The sequence below is a fragment of the Ranitomeya imitator genome, chromosome 6 (assembly GCF_032444005.1).
Source record: "Ranitomeya imitator isolate aRanImi1 chromosome 6, aRanImi1.pri, whole genome shotgun sequence".
Lineage (NCBI taxonomy): Eukaryota > Metazoa > Chordata > Amphibia > Anura > Dendrobatidae > Ranitomeya > Ranitomeya imitator.
In genome coordinates this window covers 449,053,321-449,075,488 of record NC_091287.1, presented here as the reverse complement: position 1 = coordinate 449,075,488, position 22,168 = coordinate 449,053,321, and the positions used below count along the sequence as shown (strand labels likewise).

The 22,168-nt window shown below is 47.5% G+C and overlaps 2 protein-coding genes across 6 annotated transcripts in view; both read right to left on the bottom strand.

Moving 5' to 3' along the window:
* The window catches only part of CSPP1 (centrosome and spindle pole associated protein 1), a 147,928-nt gene extending 129,246 nt beyond the window's left edge, over window positions 1–18,682 (bottom strand). For 4 of the 5 annotated variants that reach the window (XM_069731434.1, XM_069731436.1, XM_069731438.1 and 1 more), the window contains exons 1-2: window positions 18,587–18,664; window positions 12,767–12,879 (exon numbers count right to left, since the gene is read on the bottom strand). In XM_069731434.1, coding sequence (XP_069587535.1) covers window positions 12,767–12,865 — 99 coding nt within the window. In that variant the 5' untranslated portion in view covers window positions 12,866–12,879; window positions 18,587–18,664. Of the gene's footprint in view, window positions 1–12,766; window positions 12,880–18,586 lie in introns of all 5 variants that reach the window. The other variant, XM_069731439.1, reaches the window with a different exon arrangement.
* Window positions 18,683–19,201: 519 nt separating this feature from the next.
* LOC138643419 (DNA-directed RNA polymerase II subunit RPB1-like) lies at window positions 19,202–21,102 on the bottom strand. The gene is made up of 2 exons (XM_069732332.1): window positions 21,093–21,102; window positions 19,202–20,808 (listed from the first exon to the last, which is right to left on the bottom strand). Exons 1-2 carry the CDS (start codon window positions 21,100–21,102, stop codon window positions 19,202–19,204), a joined length of 1,617 nt encoding a protein of 538 aa, XP_069588433.1.
* Between the last annotated feature and the right edge of the window lie 1,066 nt (window positions 21,103–22,168).

The following is a 22,168-nucleotide window of genomic DNA, read 5'->3' as shown; positions in this document are numbered from 1 at the left end:
CAATCCATAAATCACAATCACCCATAAACACGCACAGCCACGGGTAATATTTGGCTAAGATATAAAATCTCAAACGCCTCAAAATCAGGTATATATTTGTTGTAATCAGATATATTTATATCTATTTGTATATTTCTCTATAGATTTTGGGAAACAGCTATTAATCAGTCAGTCACCTATACAATCATTCCCATATCGGAGCACTACATATAAAACTATAATTAGCCAGGACCATATGTCCTAAGGTAAGTGCTCACTATATGGTACACTCCATAGTATATGACCCAAGCGTAGGCATACCCGCCACACACAGTACTATGCTCGACCAAGAAGCCACATAATATTAGGAAGACGTATCCATAATTACCTTAATAAAAGTGTGGAGAGTGTGCCTCTAGTACCCGTAGCCACGCGTGCGCCCCGACGCGCGTTCCGGACTCCTTTTTCAAGGGGCCTAGCATACACACACAGTCACCCATATTTATATTCCCCGGCTTGTTACGAAAACAGCCGCGCACCCGGAAGTCACACGCGCTGCCCCGGAAGTGACGCGTGCTGTTGCCTAGTCTCCAGCAACGCCAACCAGCGTCGGCGTCACAACGGGGCGGGGCCAAGACGGACCTCCACCACGTCATTAGTCGCCGAAAGCAAGGAGGACCGCCACGCCACGGGTACTAGAGGCACACTCTCCACACTCCCTTAAAATCCTCAAACACAGACAAAATATTTTAACCCCTTCAGATGGATTTACATCGTTGGACTTTACAGATCTGCGGAAGGTAAGGATATTGTTGGTTTATTATGTTTTTTTTGTTACAGAACGAGGGTCTTCAGTGATTGGATTGGGCGTTCAATAAAATATTACAACAACCTTTGTTTTTATTTCATTAAAATAATTTTTAATAATGTGTTTGTGTATTTTTTAACCCTTTACTAGTATTGGATTAATAATGGATAGGTGTCAGAATTGACGCCTCTCCATTATTAATTTGGCTTAATGTCACCTTACAATAGCAAGGTGGCATTAACCCTTCATTACCCCATATCCCACCGCTACACGGGAATGGGAAGAGAGTGGCCAAGTGCCAGAATAGGCCATCTTACAGATGTGCCTTTTCTGGGGTGGCTGGGGGCAGATGTTTTTAGCCGGGGGGGAGGGGGGAGGGGCAATAACCATGGACCCTCTCCAGGCTATTAATATCTGCCCTCAGTCACTGGCTTTACTACTCTGGCGGAGAAAATTGTGAGGGAGCCCACGCCAATTTTTTCCGCCATTTAACCCCTTAATTTACTAGCTAGAACGGCCAAATTTTGCATATACGCACTACTAACATTAGTAGTGCGGAATATGCAAAAAAAAATGGTGATATGAGATGGTTTACTGTATGTAAACCAGGTCTCATATCATGTCGGGTTTAGGAAGGAGAAAGCAAAAGCCGGTAATTGAATTACCGGCTTTCTGCTATATCGCGCTGGATGAAATATTAATATATATACATATGTGTCTACTGACATATATAGATATATATATATATATATATACAGTGGGGCAAAAAAGTATTTAGTCAGTCAGCAATAGTGCAAGTTCCACCACTTAAAAAGATGAGAGGCGTCTGTAATTTACATCATAGGTAGACCTCAACTATGGGAGACAAACTGAGAAAAAAAAATCCAGAAAATCACATTGTCTGTTTTTTTAACATTTTATTTGCATATTATGGTGGAAAATAAGTATTTGGTCAGAAACAAAATTTCATCTCAATACTTTGTAATATATCCTTTGTTGGCAATGACAGAGGTCAAACGTTTTCTGTAAGTCTTCACAAGGTTGCCACACACTGTTGTTGGTATGTTGGCCCATTCCTCCATGCAGATCTCCTCTAGAGCAGTGATGTTTTTGGCTTTTCGCTTGGCTACACGGACTTTCAACTCCCTCCAAAGGTTTTCTATAGGGTTGAGATCTGGAGACTGGCTAGGCCACTCCAGGACCTTGAAATGCTTCTTACGAAGCCACTCCTTCGTTGCCCTGGCGGTGTGCTTTGGATCATTGTCATGTTGAAAGACCCAGCCACGTTTCATCTTCAATGCCCTTGCTGATGGAAGGAGGTTTGCTCTCAAAATCTCACGATAGATGGCCCCATTCATTCTTTCATGTACCCGGATCAGTCGTCCTGGCCCCTTTGCAGAGAAACAGCCCCAAAGCATGATGTTTCCACCACCAAGCTTTACAGTAGGTATGGTGTTTGATGGATGCAACTCAGTATTCTTTTTCCTCCAAACACGACAAGTTGTGTTTCTACCAAACAGTTCCAGTTTGGTTTCATCAGACCATAGGACATTCTCCCAAAACTCCTCTGGATCATCCAAATGCTCTCTAGCAAACTTCAGACGGGCCCGGACATGTACTGGCTTAAGCAGTGGGACACGTCTGGCACTGCAGGATCTGAGTCCATGGTGGCGTAGTGTGTTACTTATGGTAGGCCTTGTTACATTGGTCCCAGCTCTCTGCAGTTCATTCACTAGGTCCCCCCGCGTGGTTCTGGGATTTTTGCTCACCGTTCTTGTGATCATTCTGACCCCACAGGGTGGGATTTTGCGTGGAGCCCCAGATCGAGGGAGATTATCAGTGGTCTTGTATGTCTTCCATTTTCTAATTATTGCTCCCACTGTTGATTTCTTCACTCCAAGCTGGTTGGCTATTGCAGATTCAGTCTTCCCAGCCTGGTGCAGGGCTACAATTTTGTTTCTGGTGTCCTTTGACAGCTCTTTGGTCTTCACCATAGTGGAGTTTGGAGTCAGACTGTTTGAGGGTGTGCACAGGTGTCTTTTTATACTGATAACAAGTTTAAACAGGTGCCATTACTACAGGTAATGAGTGGAGGAAAGAGGAGACTCTTAAAGAAGAAGTTACAGGTCTGTGAGAGCCAGAAATCTTGATTGTTTGTTTCTGACCAAATACTTATTTTCCACCATAATATGCAAATATAATGTTAAAAAAACAGACAATGTGATTTTCTGGATTTTTTTTTCTCAGTTTGTCTCCCATAGTTGAGGTCTACCTATGATGTAAATTACAGACGCCTCTCATCTTTTTAAGTGGTGGAACTTGCACTATTGCTGACTGACTAAATACTTTTTTGCCCCACTGTATATATATATAGACAGTATATATGTTTTGTTTTTTTACACATGGATCCCTTGTATAGCCGTATGTCAGTTTTGCAAGCCTGCGATAAAAACACGCAGCACGGATGACATACGGATTACATACGGAGGATGCCATGCGCAAAAAACGCTGAAACACCCTGCCTACGGAGGAGCTACGGACCACTATTTTCGGGACTTTTCAGCGTATTACGGCCGTAATATACGGACCGTATTTTCATACGCTGAGTGTGAAGCCGGCCTCAGTGCGGGAAGCTGAAGGCGTGGGACGTGACCAGACACCGGAATGTAAGTATGCAGTGTTTGTTTTTTTTACATTTACAATGGTAACCAGGGTAAACATCGGGTTACTAAGCGCGGCCCTGCGCTTAGTAACCCGATATTTACCCTGGTTACCAGTGAAGACATCGCTGGATCGGCATCACACACGCCGATTCAGCGATGTCAGCGGGTGATCCAGCGACGAAATAAAGTCCTGGACTTTCCCCAGCGACCAACGATCTCCCAGCAGGGGCCTGATCGTTAGTCACTGTCACGCATAACGATTTCATTAACGATATCGTTGCTACGTCACAAAAAGCAACGATATAGTTAACGATATCGTTATGTGTGACGGTACCTTAAGGCTTTCTGCTCCTACATTATGCTTCTCTCAGATTAAATAGCAAAAACCTGCTGATTCCCTTCAAAGGAAAACTGTCAGTACAATACGCCCTTCTAAGACATGTACATTTGCATGGAGGTCATAGAAAATTGAACAAAATTATACCTTGATATATGAGATGACGTATTTCACAGAAATCCACATTTTTCTTAATATGTAAGTGTGGCACCCCTAGGGGTATTTGCCACAAAAATAGTTACTGACAGTAAGTACAAATACTAAAATAGCAAGACTGCACTACCACCTCCGGCCAGAAGGGGGAGCTCCAGAGACTCCCCTTGATCCATTCTGGTCTGAGAGAAGAAATGGCAGTTGGGCTAAGGAGCTGAAAGTGAGAGGTCATACAGTTGAATCTCTAACAGCCCTGTGACTGTTACCAGGCCTAAATCACCGGCCTGAGGAGAAGAGGGATAGAGAAAAAGGACATTGTGAGAACCGGGTAGCATTAATCACTACCCAGAACAGGCGCAAAGACGGATACCGGATCCGTGGCTGTATTCATTACATATAATACAGCAACCGGAAAAACGTGAGGTGATATCAGCTTCACTAGGGTCGGACGCAGCAACAGACACAGAGTTCAGCGGTACTCCTGGAGGGTGTAAGCCGATAAAAGGACTCGGGTTGCCCGTCGAACCAGGACCCGGAGGGGACAGATTGGGCCGGCAGCCAGTTCACATACAGCAGCAGGGCCACACAGATATTGCGTACAATAAGAGGCGAAGACCCCGGCAGGGTCAAAGTAACTCAGAGTTCCCATACAGACTCCGGTGACAGGACTGGTTGTAAATCCTTTTTTGTTAAAGTAAACTGGTTAAACGTTTCAGTGCCTCAGCCTTTCATTTGGACAATAGCCATCTATCCAGGATTGGGATCATCACCGCTGGGAGAACCTGCTGCTGATCAAGTAAGTGCCTGTTCCCTCACGATACCCTTTACACTGTGCATTGCCTGAGGCCACAGCACCGGGTCAAGCCACCCGTGACACCCCCCTCAAGAGACAGACCCCATTGGTCCGGTGCTGGGTACCCCGGTCTCCTGGGCGTCACAATTGGCGTCACGAACAGGATCTAGCCAGCCCGTATACCGGGTATTTTGTGCCGTGATTGGAGCCCAAAACTGTGAAAACTTGGATGAAAAATCTTGAAAATTGACTTTATTAAAGAAAAATCCATTCCCCATTGAAAACTATTGAAAGTGACTTTTCCCCATTGGTTATAATGGAGTAAAGATGGCCGCCATCCCCTGAGGTAATCACTTCATAACCGTTAGGCACGAGACTGTTAATTGAGCTACGCCATTACCTGATCCCCAGTCTAACTGAAAAACTTCAGAATCCGCCATTACAGAGCGCGGCGGGCGGGAGAAGCAGGGGGCGTGTCATTGTGGGCGGCACCAAGCTGAGCGCTCTGACATCAGAGCAAGGGGAAAATCGATCCTGCTGCACAGCGGAACGAATCTACACTATCCCGACGGAAGCGGAGGACCGGAAGGGTCCGGATTAACTAAGGGGGCACAGTATGTCGCAGCACGGAGACGCCGCAGCACCCGGCGACGCTAATACAGCTGAAAGACAGAGTGTCGATAGAGAGTCCGGCAGCGCAGCGGTGCAAGGAGTGGCGCCCATCATGCCGGTGCTGATGCCATATACCCCGGGTGGCCCATGGCTTCCAATGTATGAAGGTGAGCCTAATACCCTTGACGATTTCAGAGAAAAGATGCTGGCCCATTTTGACATGTTCCCTGTGGGTGAAGTTCAGCGTGTTAGTCTCCTGATGATGCAGTTAAGTGGCCATGCTAAGCGAGAAGTCACAGCATGGGCAGCTGATCTAAAAGGCACTGTTGAACGCATATTTGCTGGATTAAAAGCTACATTTGAAACCACTGCCAGCAGCAAAGCTAAAGTACGATTCTTTAATTGCAAACAAAAAGCTAATGAGGGCGTGAGAGACTTTGCCTTAAACCTGCAGGAAGCCCTTAAATCACTTACACTGGCTGAACCCATTTTTAACACCGGAGCGGATAAACTGCTAAGAGATCAATTTATTGAGGGACTCTACACCCCTTCTCACCGGGGGCATGTGAGCATGCTTGTTTTTAAGAACCCTGAATTGACATTTGCCCAATTAAAGGAGAGCGCTATACGTCTCCAGCTGGCAGAGGCACCTCGGGATCAGGATCCTGCGCAACCCATGGCAGAGGCACCTCAACAACAGGGAGTGCCAGTGACATCAGCTATGTCTGGGGCCATTGCTAAGCCCCTGGGGCCCAGTACTAATGAGGCTCTTCAACAAAAGCTTGACTCTTTAACTGATGTTGTTGCTTCAATGGCTAAAACCATGCAGGAGATGAGAGGACCCAAGATGGAGTTGTCAAACCGTAGAGAAGGTGTTCCATGGATGAGACCCCGGAGATACCCGACATGGAGAGGACGACCCCGCGACCGCTACCAACCGGATGGACAGCCCATTTGCCGCCGTTGCCAGCAGCCAGGCCACTTTGCACGAGATTGTGATTTAAACGGGAATCCCCTGGGAATGCGGGCCGCTTCGCAGGAATGAACTTTCAAGGCCCAACAACCTGGCACGACAGGTACATCAGAGGACGACCCATTATCCCTATCATGCTGGACGGAATGCCCCTCAACGCTTTGCTGGACACAGGTTCCCAGATTTCATCTATACCGTATATCCTTTATAAGAGGTACTGGGCTGATGCAGATATTGATAAAGGGCCCTCTGATGTTGAACTAGATATATGGGCCAGTAATGGTAAGTTGGTACCGAAACTAGGATTCAGGGAGATGACCATAAAGATTGGTAAAGTAGAATTGAAGAAACAGGGTATAATTGTTGTTGATGTTGACCGGCGGAACTGTGAACCCACTGTATTGATAGGAATGAATGTGTTAGAGAACTGCTTTTCCGAAGTCATTTCTGTCTTACAGCAAATTGCTGAAACTGCCCAATCCTGCCAGCAGAGAGTTCTCCGGAGGGAAATAAAAGTATTGATGTTAAGGCAACAGGTAGAAGTTGCAGGTGGAGAAATCGGCAGTGTGAGGGTAAGTGATCCAACGTCTATTGTAATCCCACCAAAAACAGAAATGCTGGTATGGTGTAGAGCAGCCATTGGTACTAAGGGACGAGATTATCAAGCCTTAATAGAACCAGTGTACACCGACAGCAGGCCCACTATACTCACAGCACGAGGGGTAGTCGAGGTACACCGGGGACGAGTGCCGGTACGACTTTTGAACTGTGGAGAGGAAGAGGTCACGTTGCCAAGGTATGCTACAATGGCAAAGCTATATACTGTTGACAACAATGCCATCACAACCATTGAGCCCTTAGAACCAACCTGTCAGGTGGAACGCAATGGCTCAGATGGAGAAATGGAGGATTGGTGCCAACAGCTACACGTGGGCATAAATTCAACACCTACCCATCAAAAACAAGGGGTGTATAGGCTAGTGACGGAATATGAACAAGTCTTCAGTAAACAACCATTGGACTTTGGACGGATAGAAGGGTTAGAACACACAATCCCCACAGGTGACCATCCCCCAATAAAAGAAAGATATAGACCCATACCGCCCGCTCACTATCAATGTGCAAAGATATGCTGAGGGAAATGAAACAGGCCGGGGTAATAAGAGACCGCTGTAGCCCCTGGGCGGCCCCTCTAGTGATTGTCAAAAAAAAAAGATGGAACTATGAGAATGTGCGTAGACTACCGGCAGATTAATAACATCACCCATAAAGATGCCTACCCTTTGCCTAGGATAGAAGAGTCCTTGACTGCTTTGAAATCTGCTAATTTTTCCACCTTAGACTTAACAAGCGGGTATTGGCAAGTCCCTGTGGCTGAGAGAGATAAGGAAAAGACGGCATTCACCACACCAATGGGTCTAAGTGAATTTAATCGCATGCCGTTCGGACTCTGCAATGCATCCGGTACCTTCCAGCGGCTGATGGAATGCTGCCTCGGACACAAGAACTTCGAGACCGTCCTCCTGTACCTAGATGATGTGATCGTCTACTCAAAGACTTACGAACAACACTTAAAAGACTTGGCAGAAGTGTTCGAAGCCTTATCCAGGTATGGCATGAAAATCAAGCCATCCAAATGTCACCTTCTCAAGCCAAAGGTACAGTACCTGGGACACATCGTGAGTTCGGAGGGAGTAGCACCGGATCCCGAGAAAATAACCGCCATAAGGGATTGGCCGAGACCTACCAGCGCAAAAGAAGTGAGGCAATTCCTGGGATTGGTGGGTTACTATCGCAGATTTATAAAAGGATTTACCAAGTTGGCAGCACCCTTGCAAGACGCCTTGGTAGGGCAGACGAAGAAACCTTCAAACCGAAACCCTCCTTTCCAGTGGAACGACGAAAGGGAAGACTCCTTTGTACAACTAAAGAAGGCACTAACCGGAGAAGAGGTTCTGGCATACCCAGATTACCATCAACCTTTCATCCTCTACACCGATGCCAGTAATGTGGGACTAGGAGCGGTGCTGTCACAAAAGCAAGAAGGTCGGGAGAAAGTCATCGCCTTTGCAAGTAGAAAGCTCCGGCCTACTGAAAGAAATCCAGAAAATTACAGCTCCTTCAAATTGGAACTACTGGCAGTAGTTTGGGCTGTGACTGAACGTTTCAAACACTATCTGGCCGCTGCAGAATTTATTGTCTATACTGACAACAATCCGTTGACCCACCTGGACACAGCCAAATTAGGTGCGTTAGAACAGCGATGGATAGCCCGGTTATCTAATTACAACTTCATAATCAAGTATCGAGCAGGTCGCAAGAATGGAAATGCCGATGCCCTATCCCGGATGCCACACTTGAGAGATGTAGAAGAAGAAATGGGGGAGCTTGAAGAAATTGAACTACCAGCCTTCCATCGTCCCAAGGCAAAACATCATCAGTCAAGTACCTATCAGAAACAACAAGAGGTGAATTTTAATCCGTTAGCACACCATAGATGGGCTGACACCCAAGACAGCAATCCGGCTGTGAAGTTGGTGAAGAAACTGTTAACTGAGCAAAGTGCATATCCCGATGAGGATGCCCCAGAAGAGACGCATCAACTCTGGAAAGAGAGAGGCAAAATGTTCCTGTATCAAGGGAAGCTCTGTAGAAGGTACACCAATCCGAAAACACATGAATTGGTTTGGCAGATTATTGTGCCTAAACAAGATGTCAAGATGGTCCTCGAAGCTTACCATAATGGTGCTGGTCACTTCGGTTGGAAAAAGTTAGAAGTACTTCTAAGAGAAAGATTTTATTGGGTCGGGATGAGAAAATCAATCGAACAGTGGTGCAGAAATTGTGGCCCGTGCAACCTCAGAAGAAACGATCAAAAGAACCAAAGAGCACCACTGCAGCCCATAATCACCAAACAACCACTTGAACTTGTAGCCATAGACCACGTGAAGTTAATACCAAGCCGGTCCGGCTATGTCTATGCCTTGACCATCGTGGACCATTATTCACGCTTCTTGGTAGTAGCACCCGTAAAAGATCTGACAGCAAAAACAGCAGCCAAAGCGTTCCAAACGTACTTTTGTAGACCCCATGGATATCCGGAACAGGTTCTCACCGACCAAGGTACAGCCTTTGAATCAGAGATCTTCAGAGAATTCTGTAATATGTATGGTTGCAAAAAGATCAGGACGACGGCCTATCATCCACAAACAAACGGCTTATGCGAGAAGATGAACCATATTGTAATAGACCTACTAAAGACTTTACCTGAGACAGAAAGGAATCAATGGCCAGAGAAATTGCCTGACTTGGTGGATCTGTATAATCATGTCCCGGTGAGCTCCACCAACTGCACCCCAGCTTATCTTATGCGTGCAAGACCCGGCCAATTACCAATCGATCTAGAAATGGGAATTCTGAAACCAGACGCAAAAGTTCAAGACTCCAATTGGGATGTCATACGGCAAAAGCAGTATCGCCAAGTGCAAGAGAGTGTGGAAAGAAGCCTTCAGCAAACTAGAGAAAGACAAGAGCGAACTTTCAACCAGAATGCTCTAGCGACCCCATTAAGACCGGGTGACCAAGTGCTCAAGAGAAATCGTCGAACCAATAAACTGGACAATCAGTGGGAAGCCGTACCCTACACAGTTTTACCAACAAGAGTGGATAATCCTAAAATGTGTCTCATTAGCAAAAACGGAGGCTTAACATCTGTACTAGTGTCAAGAGACAATCTTAAATTATGTCCGGAAGCATTGAAAGAGCCAGACGTTGTCCAGCCAGAACCAGAAGTTATTCAACTCATACAGGTTCAACCAGTAAAGGAAAAAGAAGAGGAAGTGTATCACACCTGTATAGGAGACTTTCCCAAAACCCTACTAACATACCATGGTGCAGTAGTGGTTCCCATGGTGGCCTTTTATCCAACACCGAACCCAATACCAGAAGTCCCAAGACAGGAAGAGGCTGACCCCGTACTACAGGAGGTTCCAGGCCAGGAAGAACAAATTCCTGAAAAGAGTAATCCCATTCACGGTGGACTTGCCAACTCCATAGTTATGGAATTATCTTTAGCAGAGCGGGCAGATACTACATCCGCAGTAGACAGTAGTACACCACATGGAGAGATACCGCTATTACGTAGATCACAGCGTAGTACCCAGGGTCAATTACCGGCCAGGTATGCAGATTACCAACTATAAAGCTCATAATGTGAATTTTATATATGTTATGCCGTATATAGTTAAACAGAAAATGTAGTATAGTCATTGCTATCAGTCTGCAACGTTTAAGCCCAGTGCCTACAGAGACTTGTCTGTATGAACTTATTGCATATTCTTGAACTTTTTATCAGCCCGGAGGCACTAAATCAAAGCTCCGGAAAGACTGCTTTTTGAACTTTGCTTTTTGCTCTTTTTGAACTTTCTTTAGACTTTATATTGATAACTCCGTTGGAAAAATGGAACTAAATTCCTGGACACTAAGTACAGTGCCGTTCCTAATACCTTCAAGGATAGAACTGTATTAATGGACGCTATTTGAAGTGACTTTTTACAGAACTCTATTTTTGTTTCCTTGAGTGGTTTTTGTAACTTTTCATTTTTAAGACTCTGTACATATTAATTGTTATTTCAAAATGTTATTGTCCCACAGTCCCGGAGTACTGTTCTTAACTAAGGGGGAATGTGGCACCCCTAGGGGTATTTGCCACAAAAATAGTTACTGACAGTAAGTACAAATACTAAAATAGCAAGACTGCACTACCACCTTCGGCCAGAAGTGGGAGCTCCAGAGACTCCCCTTGATCCATTCTGGTCTGAGAGAAGAAATGGCAGTTGGGCCAAGGAGCTGATAGTGAGAGGTCATACAGTTGAATCTCTAACAGCCCTGTGACTGTTACCAGGCCTAAATCACCGGCCTGAGGAGAAGAGGGATAGAGAAAAAGGACATTGTGAGAACCGGGTAGCATTAATCACTACCCAGAACAGGCGCAAAGACGGATACCGGATCCGTGGCTGTATTCATTACATATAATACAGCAACCGGAAAAACGTGAGGTGATATCAGCTTCACTAGGGTCGGACGCAGCAACAGACACAGAGTTCAGCGGTACTCCTGGAGGGTGTAAGCCGATAAAAGGACTCGGGTTGCCCGTCGAACCAGGACCCGGAGGGGACAGATTGGGCCGGCAGCCAGTTCACATACAGCAGCAGGGCCACACAGATATTGCGTACAATAAGAGGCGAAGACCCCGGCAGGGTCAAAGTAACTCAGAGTTCCCATACAGACTCCGGTGACAGGACTGGTTGTAAATCCTTTTTTGTTAAAGTAAACTGGTTAAACGTTTCAGTGCCTCAGCCTTTCATTTGGACAATAGCCATCTATCCAGGATTGGGATCATCACCGCTGGGAGAACCTGCTGCTGATCAAGTAAGTGCCTGTTCCCTCACGATACCCTTTACACTGTGCATTGCCTGAGGCCACAGCACCGGGTCAAGCCACCCGTGACACCCCCCTCAAGAGACAGACCCCATTGGTCCGGTGCTGGGTACCCCGGTCTCTTGGGCGTCACATAAGAGACCTGTTAAGATCTATATATCTCCTTGAAAATCTGTCTCCAGAGCATATTTTTAATGAAAGGTGGCATACCAGTGCGAGACAAGTAATGACTGATAGTCTGCTTCCATAATCACACACAGCTCTGCAGTAAGATCCGAACTAACACAGTACAGCAGAAGTTACTGTCACAGTACACACATTTACAGCAGCACTTGTCCTCTCGCAGTGCTGGCAGCTCCGCTGTACTGCCTCTACACCGGCTGCCTGTGAGATGGAAGATGAAGAAAGGTGACATGACTGCAGATGAAAATGTTTTTGCAATGAGACAATGTTCACTTGTTCTGTACTGTGTTAGTTCTGATCTCACTGCAGAGATGATTATGATAGCAAACTGTCAGTCATTCCATGTCTCACACTGGTAACACCTTCTTTTAATTACAATAAGCTCTGGAGGCAGATTCTCAAAAAATTTATGTCCAACCCAAGGATCTTAAGAGCTCATTTACTTATAAGAAACACAGGGACTTCGCTGTTAATAAGACATCAGATGGCAGATATCAAAGTATAATTCTATTCAGCTTCATGCTAATATAGACGGCTTATAGTAGGGTTAAGAACACTGACAAATACCCCTTAAAGCTAGACTCGGCAGTGATTGCCGCTCTGCCTTCAGTATAGAAAGGGTTGTAACAATAAGATAACCTCTTTGATCATAGCATCTTGAATATTCAGAAATCCTGAGGTTATTATGTCTGTAAATAAAAGAATACTTTTTTATTACATCAGCTTGTATCTGAGGGGATTTTTTTTAATTATTCGTTTTCTGGGAATATTTTCATGTTCTACTGATCGAGCAAAATAAAAAAAAAAAATCATAAAGCAGATTTACCCTGATTTCCATGTATGGCGGATCTATTTCCAGTTCAGCCTTGTCTTGCGCTAGTTTGGCCCTTTGCTCTTCAAGAAAATGGTCAAGTTCTTCCCCCATTTTCAAAGGGATTCCTACAAAAAATAAAACATATCTTGAGGTAGAAACATAAGGCTGAATGTTAGATTTCTCAATAACACAGTATAAAGTCTCCACGGTGCACCCTTCAGGGTTCAGACACAGGCGACCGGGAAAGGATGCAATATCAAAATAGGCGTAAAAAGGAGGAGTGATGCAAACCCTTTATGGGATATATTGTGCATGTGTCATAAATGCTGAAGATGAAAATTCTCAATTAATTGCCACATTTTCAATCTCTGAGTAACAATACACAAGGGGTAGCTGATTGTTCCCACATTGTATTTTTTACGCTTTTTTTTTAATGTTTTACATGCAGAAAGAAAACTCAATCAGACCAATATCGGACCTCAATGTTCGGACTGGCAGGTGGTGTCCCAACGGATTGTTCCCACATTGTATTTTTTACGCTTTTTTTTACGTTTTACATGCAGAAAGAAAACTCCGACGGACGTATAAATCAGACCAAGATCGGACCGCAATGTTCGGACTGGCAGGTGGTGTCCCAACTTGAGCATGACAGCTTCATATATTTCTATGCAACTGTTATGCTCATGTTGAGATACCCGCCGGCCAGTCCGAACATTGAGGTCCAATCTCGGTTCCATTTATACGTTTGGCTGACTGCCTGCACCCTTACAGTAACAGAAAAATTAATTTGATTTAAAAAATCTCATTGATGGTGATCGGTGTGCACATATATTTCTGGCCAGTCTCTTTAGCCTTAAGTTGTTAATGAGCTCCTAAAATGAAAGTACAAAATAAGTGGAAGGAAATGTGATCAGGGTGTGTCCTAAGCAGTTTTGGGCACATTTGAGGTGTAGCTTCCCAAGGCTGGAGCTATACGGCGACTCTGGCCACGGCACCTGTCGCACGACCAACGTCTGCAAAGTGTCGCTGCTACATTGCAGCGCAATAGAAATAAAAGGGGTCACATTGCGACCCAGAGCGTACTGTGGGTGCAGCAAGAAAGTTGTGAAAAGTCAAATTTTGCATGACTTGCTTGTTGACAAACCCTCGGGTTCACAATGTGACCCAATGACTTGTACTGTGCTGACATATAGCGGCAAAACTTAGCAAACTTGTGTCATGGCCAAGGCTGCCATGAAGCCCTGGACTAAATGTCGCAGTGCATTTCTGTAAATGTAATGCATATGCTTTGCTTTGTTACTGGCAATGCTGGTTCTGCAAAACTGTGCAGGCAATAATTACCGTATCGGTCAGCCTTTTGCAATTTATTTCCTGGCCACTTACGCTGAGGAATACTAGGACCTCACCCTTACTTGGAAATTTCTAATGCTTTACTGATAACTATAAAGCAAAATAAAAGGATGGGGAAAGGAAGTGCAATGCTAGCAAAGAAAAAATCTGCTGCTGTTTAGCCTTTTCAATTTTTGCCAAAAACATTTCTGTGCTAACTGGACCTCTGGACTGATGATATAACCCTCAGAGTTCACAAAGTAAATGTAAATGAGTGGTGTGACCCATGGAAACCTCCAGTGAGGATGATCAAGCATCTGCCTAACAATACCATGTGCCATGGAGGAGCAAACACCTATAAGCCGGGAGTGTTGATCATCCAGCAGAGGTTGCTAGGACAAGGGGAAGCCGTGCATGCAGCTGGCTCCTGGCCCTGAACACTCCAAGGCAACAGAGCACAACAAAAAGCAGGACTGCATGCATAACAAGTGGGAAACCTCACAAAACATCAATGGACTGGACAGAAAGGAGGATTTCCCATAAAACCGTCACTTCTCTCCAATAATCAGAAGATAGGCATTGATTTCATATAAGCATGGACTTCAATACTAGACTTCTCGTCACAGAAGTCACATATGGGTAAAAGAAAACCCTAAATAAATTATATCATAGCAGATAATAAGTGTGCAAGATAAATTAAACGTATTTTAGTGAATTGCAAACTCAATAGAGAACAATTATGTACATGGAGGTGAGCGCAGTATTGTATCAGGGATGATCTTCCATCCACCATAGGAAGAAAAGTCCAAGGACCGCACACAGTCCAGATGATGGAACGAAGCCGAGCTCACATCAGCATGCTGGACATCAGTTTTTATGATTTTTTTTTCTGTCCATAATATAGAGCCAATGTTAATCTTTGAGATCATGGATCTGGAGAGATGAGATGAAGATGTCACAGAAATTAAGTGTTTTACTATATGACTGCAAGCAGAGAATATGCAAAAAATATACTGAACAGTAACCTTTTATGTCACATGCCATAAATACTGACTTTATGGTTGGTACACACTGTGACGTATCCGTAGTATACAGTGTGTATAATTATTAGGCAAGTGGGTATTTGGACCACATCATCATTTTTATGCAGATTTTCCATCTCCAAGATGTATAAACTTGAATTCTTATTAGAGGAAGCAGATCAGGTGATGTGTATGTGTGCAATGAGGGTGAGGCCTGAGGATACAACATCCTTTACCAAGGCGCGCAGAATTATTAGGCAGCTTGTTTTTGTCAGGCAAAATGGGCAAAAAGAGATATTTATCTGACTCTGAAAAGTCAAAAATTGTTACAAGTCTTTCAGAGGGATGTAGCACTCTTGATATTGGGGCCTAATCACAGAACACATTTTGCTGCAAATAGTTAACAGGGTAACAAAAAAACATGTGGAGAAACAAAGATGCAAATTAACTGCCAAAGATAGGAGAAGACTCAAACATGAAGAGACCAGGAATCCATTATCCTCTAGTGCTGTCATATTCCAGAACGGCAACCTCCCTGGGGGGTCCTGAAGTGCAATGTGTCAGTCACGGTGGGACGTCGGCCCGGGGTCAGACACCGTTGAGTATACAGAGCAGCGGCTGTGTATTGGGGCCGGCTGTCAGTCTGCAGGGGGTGCAGAATTTAAATGTTTGGCCATGCCAAGGGGGCCCCGAGCGCCTGGACTTGGTCTGACCAGTCATCCTATACTGATAGACTCCCATTAATGAGAGCAGAGTTGCAATACCCAACCACTACCCAATGTGAGGAGATATGCGGTGCACTGGGTCCATACACTGCTTACATCCGGCAGGACCTGCAAACAGCTGTTCGGTAGGGGGGAATCCTGTCAGATCCTCGCTAATCAGATATTGGTGACGTGTCGTAGAATAAGCCATCAGAATCTAAGTTTTGGACAACACCTCTAAGTAGTTATGCAATTATGAGTAGATGTTACAGTAATTGTCATTGTACACCAGGTTTCAGAAAATCCCCAGAAGGTTAGAACAATATTCACAAGAAAATAACAGGAGATATTAAGAATGTGAATAAGTCTGGTGTATAGATCTCTATAGAAAAAAAATGAAAATCTAGAAATAACTTAACACAATGAATGCAAAACACCGCGATAATCCAATGCACAGAAAAGAAAACTCATTTAGCTGATTCAAAGCTTTCACTCTAATTCTGGCATAAAAGTTTTGAAAACGTTGCGACTTTTTGTGTTTTTGCGCCAGTTTCTCCCAACTCGATGAAAAGTGTCGGGTTTCTAGCACGGCAGGGTCGCAGCGGGCTCGTCTAATTCCTGATGAGCTGTGGCGTTCCCTACACCAGAAATCTCACTCCAGTACCTGATTCATCAGATGCTCCAGGTTCATGAACAGACCAGCACCTCTCCAGGACTCCAGCAGGACCCCTAATCAAGCCCTTGGTGAATCGGCCCCATTGTGTGGCTCATTACTGGTGTATTGTATTACAAGATTCATATCTCTCAAGTTCTAGAGCTCAATAAGAAGAGACAGTGTCACTACAGACAGATTTACTGATCAGGAATACGGAGGGATATTGAATTCTACAATACGACTACAACATCGGTCAACCGTGAATTAGTTTCAGAGGTCGACATTTTACATTGAAACACAACTGATACAAGTCCACCTTTTGTGCTCAAGAAAATGAATGTGTGATATATGTAAGACCACTGGGGTGCCACACTCCCATGAGATTGAGGGTCCCGTGCAGCAGTGTACCACTAAAGCCAACAGACCATATGATTGCTCTGTGGCCTATTGGGGGAGCACGGTGACATATAGCCCACCCCAGCCGTGATCTGTCTACTTCTACCAATTTTATCCCCATGTGAACTGCAGAAATAGGGAGGAAGCGAATGGAGCAGGCTCAAGTGCCGGCTGTTTTACACAGCTAGTATCTACTGTGATTGAAGCTAGCTGCTCTGATCATAGCATAACCCATTGGATGCTGTGATGAAGAGCGGCCATTGCATCAACGTGGCTACAGAGACTGTCAGCACAGAAGGACTGTTCAAACCAAGTCCAGGCACTCGGTGCATCATGGTGGCCAATCACTTCAATACGCCTTCCCACCTGCTTGTTTTCCATTCATCGTCACCGTTCTCTGGCCCTATGAAGCCATAGCTATTAAAGAAGAGGGGGACGGAGATAGAGGAAAAACATGCAGGTTGAAAGTGTGTATAAATGGCTGGCCACACCATGAAGCACCGAGCGCCTGTGCTTTGTTAGAACAGTCGTTCTGTGCTGACAGAGACCCTTTAAACTGGGGGCCTTTATCACCCCGATCCAGTCCCTGCCTTGTGATTTATGGACACCAATTGGGTGTTAAACGGCAGCCAGGAGCCATTATTTAGATCTTCACTATGTACATACCGGGTCTTTTGTCTCCTCTTTGCTCACTACAACTTTTCAACTTCTGCTTCCACAATTTCAGAATTTAAAGGTGCTGTCTGCAGGGAATCTATGTAACTGCGTGCGACACACAAACTGTCTGGTTTCCCCCGTATTGTTTGTGCGGGGGGGGCTGTCACCTGCCCATCACACTCACCCAGCTTCTCTCCATAGAAGAGAATGGAACTGAGAGTGTGCGTCATACGCTGTAACGGCTCTGCGGGCACACAGGCTTCATGTCAGCCCAGACAAGCCCTAAAGCCTGGAATCAGGGACACCTTCCCGTACAGTCTGATAGCACCTCCCGGTACCGGCTGCTGACTAGAGGGGCACACACAGGACGAGGGGCGCACGCACACAGGACGAGGGGCGCACGCACACAGGACGAGGGGCGCACGCACACAGGACGAGGGGCGCACGCACACAGGACGAGGGGCGCACGCACACAGGACGAGGGGCGCACGCACACGACAGGTGGCACACACACACAGGACGAGGGGCGCACACACACAGGACGAGGGGCACACAGCCAGAATACCGTGGGCAGAACACCAGTGGGCGTCCCTCGTCTATACCTCACAGCATCCTGCCCTTGAGATCACGAAAACTGATGAGAAAATATTATTTCTAAAGGAAACTTTTCTGGAAGCACAGAGGCTTGTGGGGGCCAAGAAGCACCAGAAGGGTCAGGGGTCAGTATACGGACTTGTTGGAAGTTGTGTTAGTTTATTTTAACCCTTTTAAAAGGGTATTTACTTGAAACTAGAAAATCCCTTTAAATTACTAAGTGCCAGAAATAGCCAGGGATTGTAACCCTGGCCTCAGTGACCTCACTGCACGGGGGCGCACGGGGCTGCAGCCGGTGATACGGGGACCGGCCACGTTATCACGGCTTAGGAAAGGCAGCACTGCTCTGCCGGTCACCACGGCTCCGGGGACACGTCCTCCATATCACACAGCACCACTACACATCCCGGCCCACAGCCGTCCCCACTCACACACAGCACGGACACCGGAACACGCATGCACACAGCAGTATTACCGAGCTCTCCGGCCGCAGCTGCTCCTCTCCGCCGCTAATGTGTATGTACAGCCGTTAGCTGTGTCTCTGTGGTGACAGGCTCCGCCCCCTGCGCTCAGCTGAGTGTAGGGAAAAGGTGTGTACGAGCGCCCCTAGTGGAGAGGAGGAGCTCAGCCTGCTTCTGCCTGAGCTGAGAACTCAGAGCTAGGGGTTGTGATTGGCTGTAGTGCTCGGGGTGTGATCGGCTGTGCTCCCGGTATGATCGGCTGTGCTCCCAGTGTGTTCGGCTGTGCTCCGGGATGTGATCGGCTGTGCTCCCGGTGTGATCCGCTGTGCTCCCGGTGTGATCGGTTGTGCTCCCGGTGTGATCGGCTGTGCTCCGGGGTGAGATCGGCTGTGCTCCGGGGCGTGATCGGCTGTGCTCCCGGTGTGATCGGCTGTGCTCCGGGGTGTGATCAGCTGTGCTCCGGGGTGTGATCGGCTGTGCTTCGGGGTGTGATCGGCTGTGCTCGGGGTGTGATCGGGTGTGATCAGCTGTGCTCGGGGTGTGATCGGCTGTGCTCGGGGTGTGATCGGCTGTGCTCCTGGTGTGATCGGCTGTGTTCCCAGTGTGATCGGCTGTGCTCCGGGATGAGATCAGCTGTGCTCCCAGTGTGACCGGCTGTGCTCGGGGTGTGATCGGCTGTGCTCCGGGGTGTGATCGGCTGTGCTCCCGGTGTGATCGGCTGTGCTCCCAGTGTGATCGGCTGTGCTCCGGGGTGAGATCGACTGTGCTCCCAGTGTGATCGGCTGTGCTCCGGGGTGTGATCGGCTGTGCTCCAGGGTGTGATCAGCTGTGCTCGGGGTGTGATCGGCTGTGCTCGGAGTGTGATCGACTCTGCTCCGGAGTGTGATCAACTCTGCTCCGGAGTGTGATCGGCTGTGCTCGGGGTGTGATCGACTCTGCTCCGGAGTGTGATCGGCTGTGCTCCAAGGTGTGATTGGCTGTGCTCCGGAGTGTGATCGGCTGTGCTCCGAGGTGTGATCGCCTGTGCTCCCGGTGTGATCGACTGTGCTCCCAGTGTGATCGGCTGTGCTCCGGGGTGTGATCAGCTGTGCTCCGGGGTGTGATCGGCTGTGATCCCGGTGTGATCGGCTATGCTTCGGGGTGTGATCGGCTGTGCTCGGGGTGTGATCAGCTGTGCTCGGGGTGTGATCGGCTGTGCTCGGGGTGTGATCGGCTGTGCTCGGAGTGTGATCGACTCTGCTCCGGAGTGTGATCAACTCTGCTCCGGAGTGTGATCGGCTGTGCTCGGGGTGTGATCGGCTGTGCTCGGGGTGTGATCGACTCTGCTCCGGAGTGTGATCGGCTGTGCTCCAAGGTGTGATTGGCTGTGCTCCGGAGTGTGATCGGCTGTGCTCCGAGGTGTGATCGACTGTGCTCCCAGTGTGATCGGCTGTGCTCCGGGGTGTGATCAGCTGTGCTCCGGGGTGTGATCGGCTGTGATCCCGGTGTGATCGGCTATGCTTCGGGGTGTGATCGGGTGTGCTCGGGGTGTGATCGGGTGTGATCAGCTGTGCTCGGGGTGTGATCGGCTGTGCTCGGGGTGTGATCGGCTGTGCTCCCAGTGTGATCGGCTGTGCTCCGGGGTGTGATCGGCTGTGCTCCTGGTGTGATCGGCTGTGTTCCCAGTGTGATCGGCTGTGCTCCAGGATGAGATCAGCTGTGCTCCCAGTGTGACCGGCTGTGCTCGGGGTGTGATCGGCTGTGCTCGGGGTGTGATCGGCTGTGCTCCCGGTGTGATCGGCTGTGCTCCCAGTGTGATCGGCTGTGCTCCGGGGTGAGATCGACTGTGCTCCCAGTGTGATCGGCTGTGCTCCGGGGTGTGATCGGCTGTGCTCCGGGGTGTGATCGGCTGTGCTCCGGGGTGTGATCGGCTGTGCTCCGGGGTGTGATCGGCTGTGCTCCAGGGTGTGATCAGCTGTGCTCGGGGTGTGATCGGCTGTGCTCGGGGTGTGATCGGCTGTGCTCGGAGTGTGATCGACTCTGCTCCGGAGTGTGATCGGCTGTGCTCGGGGTGTGATCGGCTGTGCTCGTGGTGTGATCGGCTGTGCTCGGAATGTGATCGACTCTGCTCCGGAGTGTGATCGGCTGTGCTCCGAGGTGTGATTGGCTGTGCTCCGGAGTGTGATCGGCTGTGCTCCGGAGTGTGATCGGCTGTGCTCCGGAGTGTGATCGGCTGTGCTGCAGGGTGTGATCGGCTCTGCTCCGGAGTGTGATCAGCTGTGCTTCGGGGTGTGATCGACTGTGCTCCGGAGTGTGATCGGCTGTGCTCCGGAGTGTGATCGGCTGTGCTCCGGGGTGTGATCAGCTCTGCTCCGGAGTGTGATCGGCTGTGCTTCGGGGTGTGATCGACTGTGCTTCGGGGTGTGATCGGTATAACACGTGGATAATGCCCACAGTGATGTCAGTACAGGAATTAGGGCCAGCTCTGGGTTTTCGTGGGCCCCAGGTGAAAGAGTCTCAGTGGGTCCATTTAACACATACCAGGATTCATGATGCATAGATACAGTAGAGAGATATAGGTATAGAACAATGCCAAATATTTCACTTACTTACATTACATGAGTGATAACTAGGGTTGAGCGACTTTTACTTTTTCAGGATCGAGTCGGGTTTCGCGAAACCCGACTTTGCCAAAAGTCGGGTCTGGTGAAATCGGCCGATCATTACGAAAAGTCAGGGGGGGAAACACGAAACCAATGCAAGTCAATGGGGAATAAAAGTCGGCAGTGAGTGGAGGACAGAAAAACACCTACAGAGCCCATTTTAATGTCAAAATCATCAATTCTTGTTACTTAAGCTTGTCAATCTTAATTCACCTTATAATAATAGTTAGGTATTGAAAATTGGTAGTCATTTGGCTAAAGTTGTGGGGGGGGGGGGGGGGGGGGGGGCTGGCTCAATTTTTTCTTGGGCCCAGGAAATGTGGAATACGTCACGGCGGTGGAGCAGGGAGAGGTAAGTATTTCAACTTTGCAAGTGCTGTGATCCTGAGCAAGCAGGGGGGGCACACTCGTTCGCATTGCCACTGGCACAGGGCCCCTCAAAGTACGGCGTTGTGATTGACGGCGGGGGCGCCTCCCACCGTCAGAGACACTTTTGCGTACTATGAGGGGCCCTGTGCCAGTCACGTCGCCAACGAGTATGCCCCCCCCACCTGTTGAAGGAACCTGCACTTTCATCTGCACCTTCCTCTTTGTCCCCATGTAAGGTGGTATAGTATGCGGGAAGGGGAACCTGAGTTTCAGCAGGGTCAGATTCAGGCTGTGTAGAGTGCAAGGGGAATGTAGTGGTCTGTGTCAATGTACCAGCAGACTCATCTAGCAGTGGCTGGGCAATGGGCAGGAATGAGGAGGAAACACAGATATAGGCCCAAAATAAAAAAGTAGGCTAAAAGCTGTTAAAAATTGGTAACAGGAGTAAACAGGCGGCATTGGTTTGTTCAGTGGAGGAGAGCAACAATCAGCGGCAGACACCGTTAGTAGGCCCAACCAAACAAGTAGGCCAAATGCAGTTTCATATTCTAAATATAGGCCGAAAGCCTGAAGATTGAAGCTCAG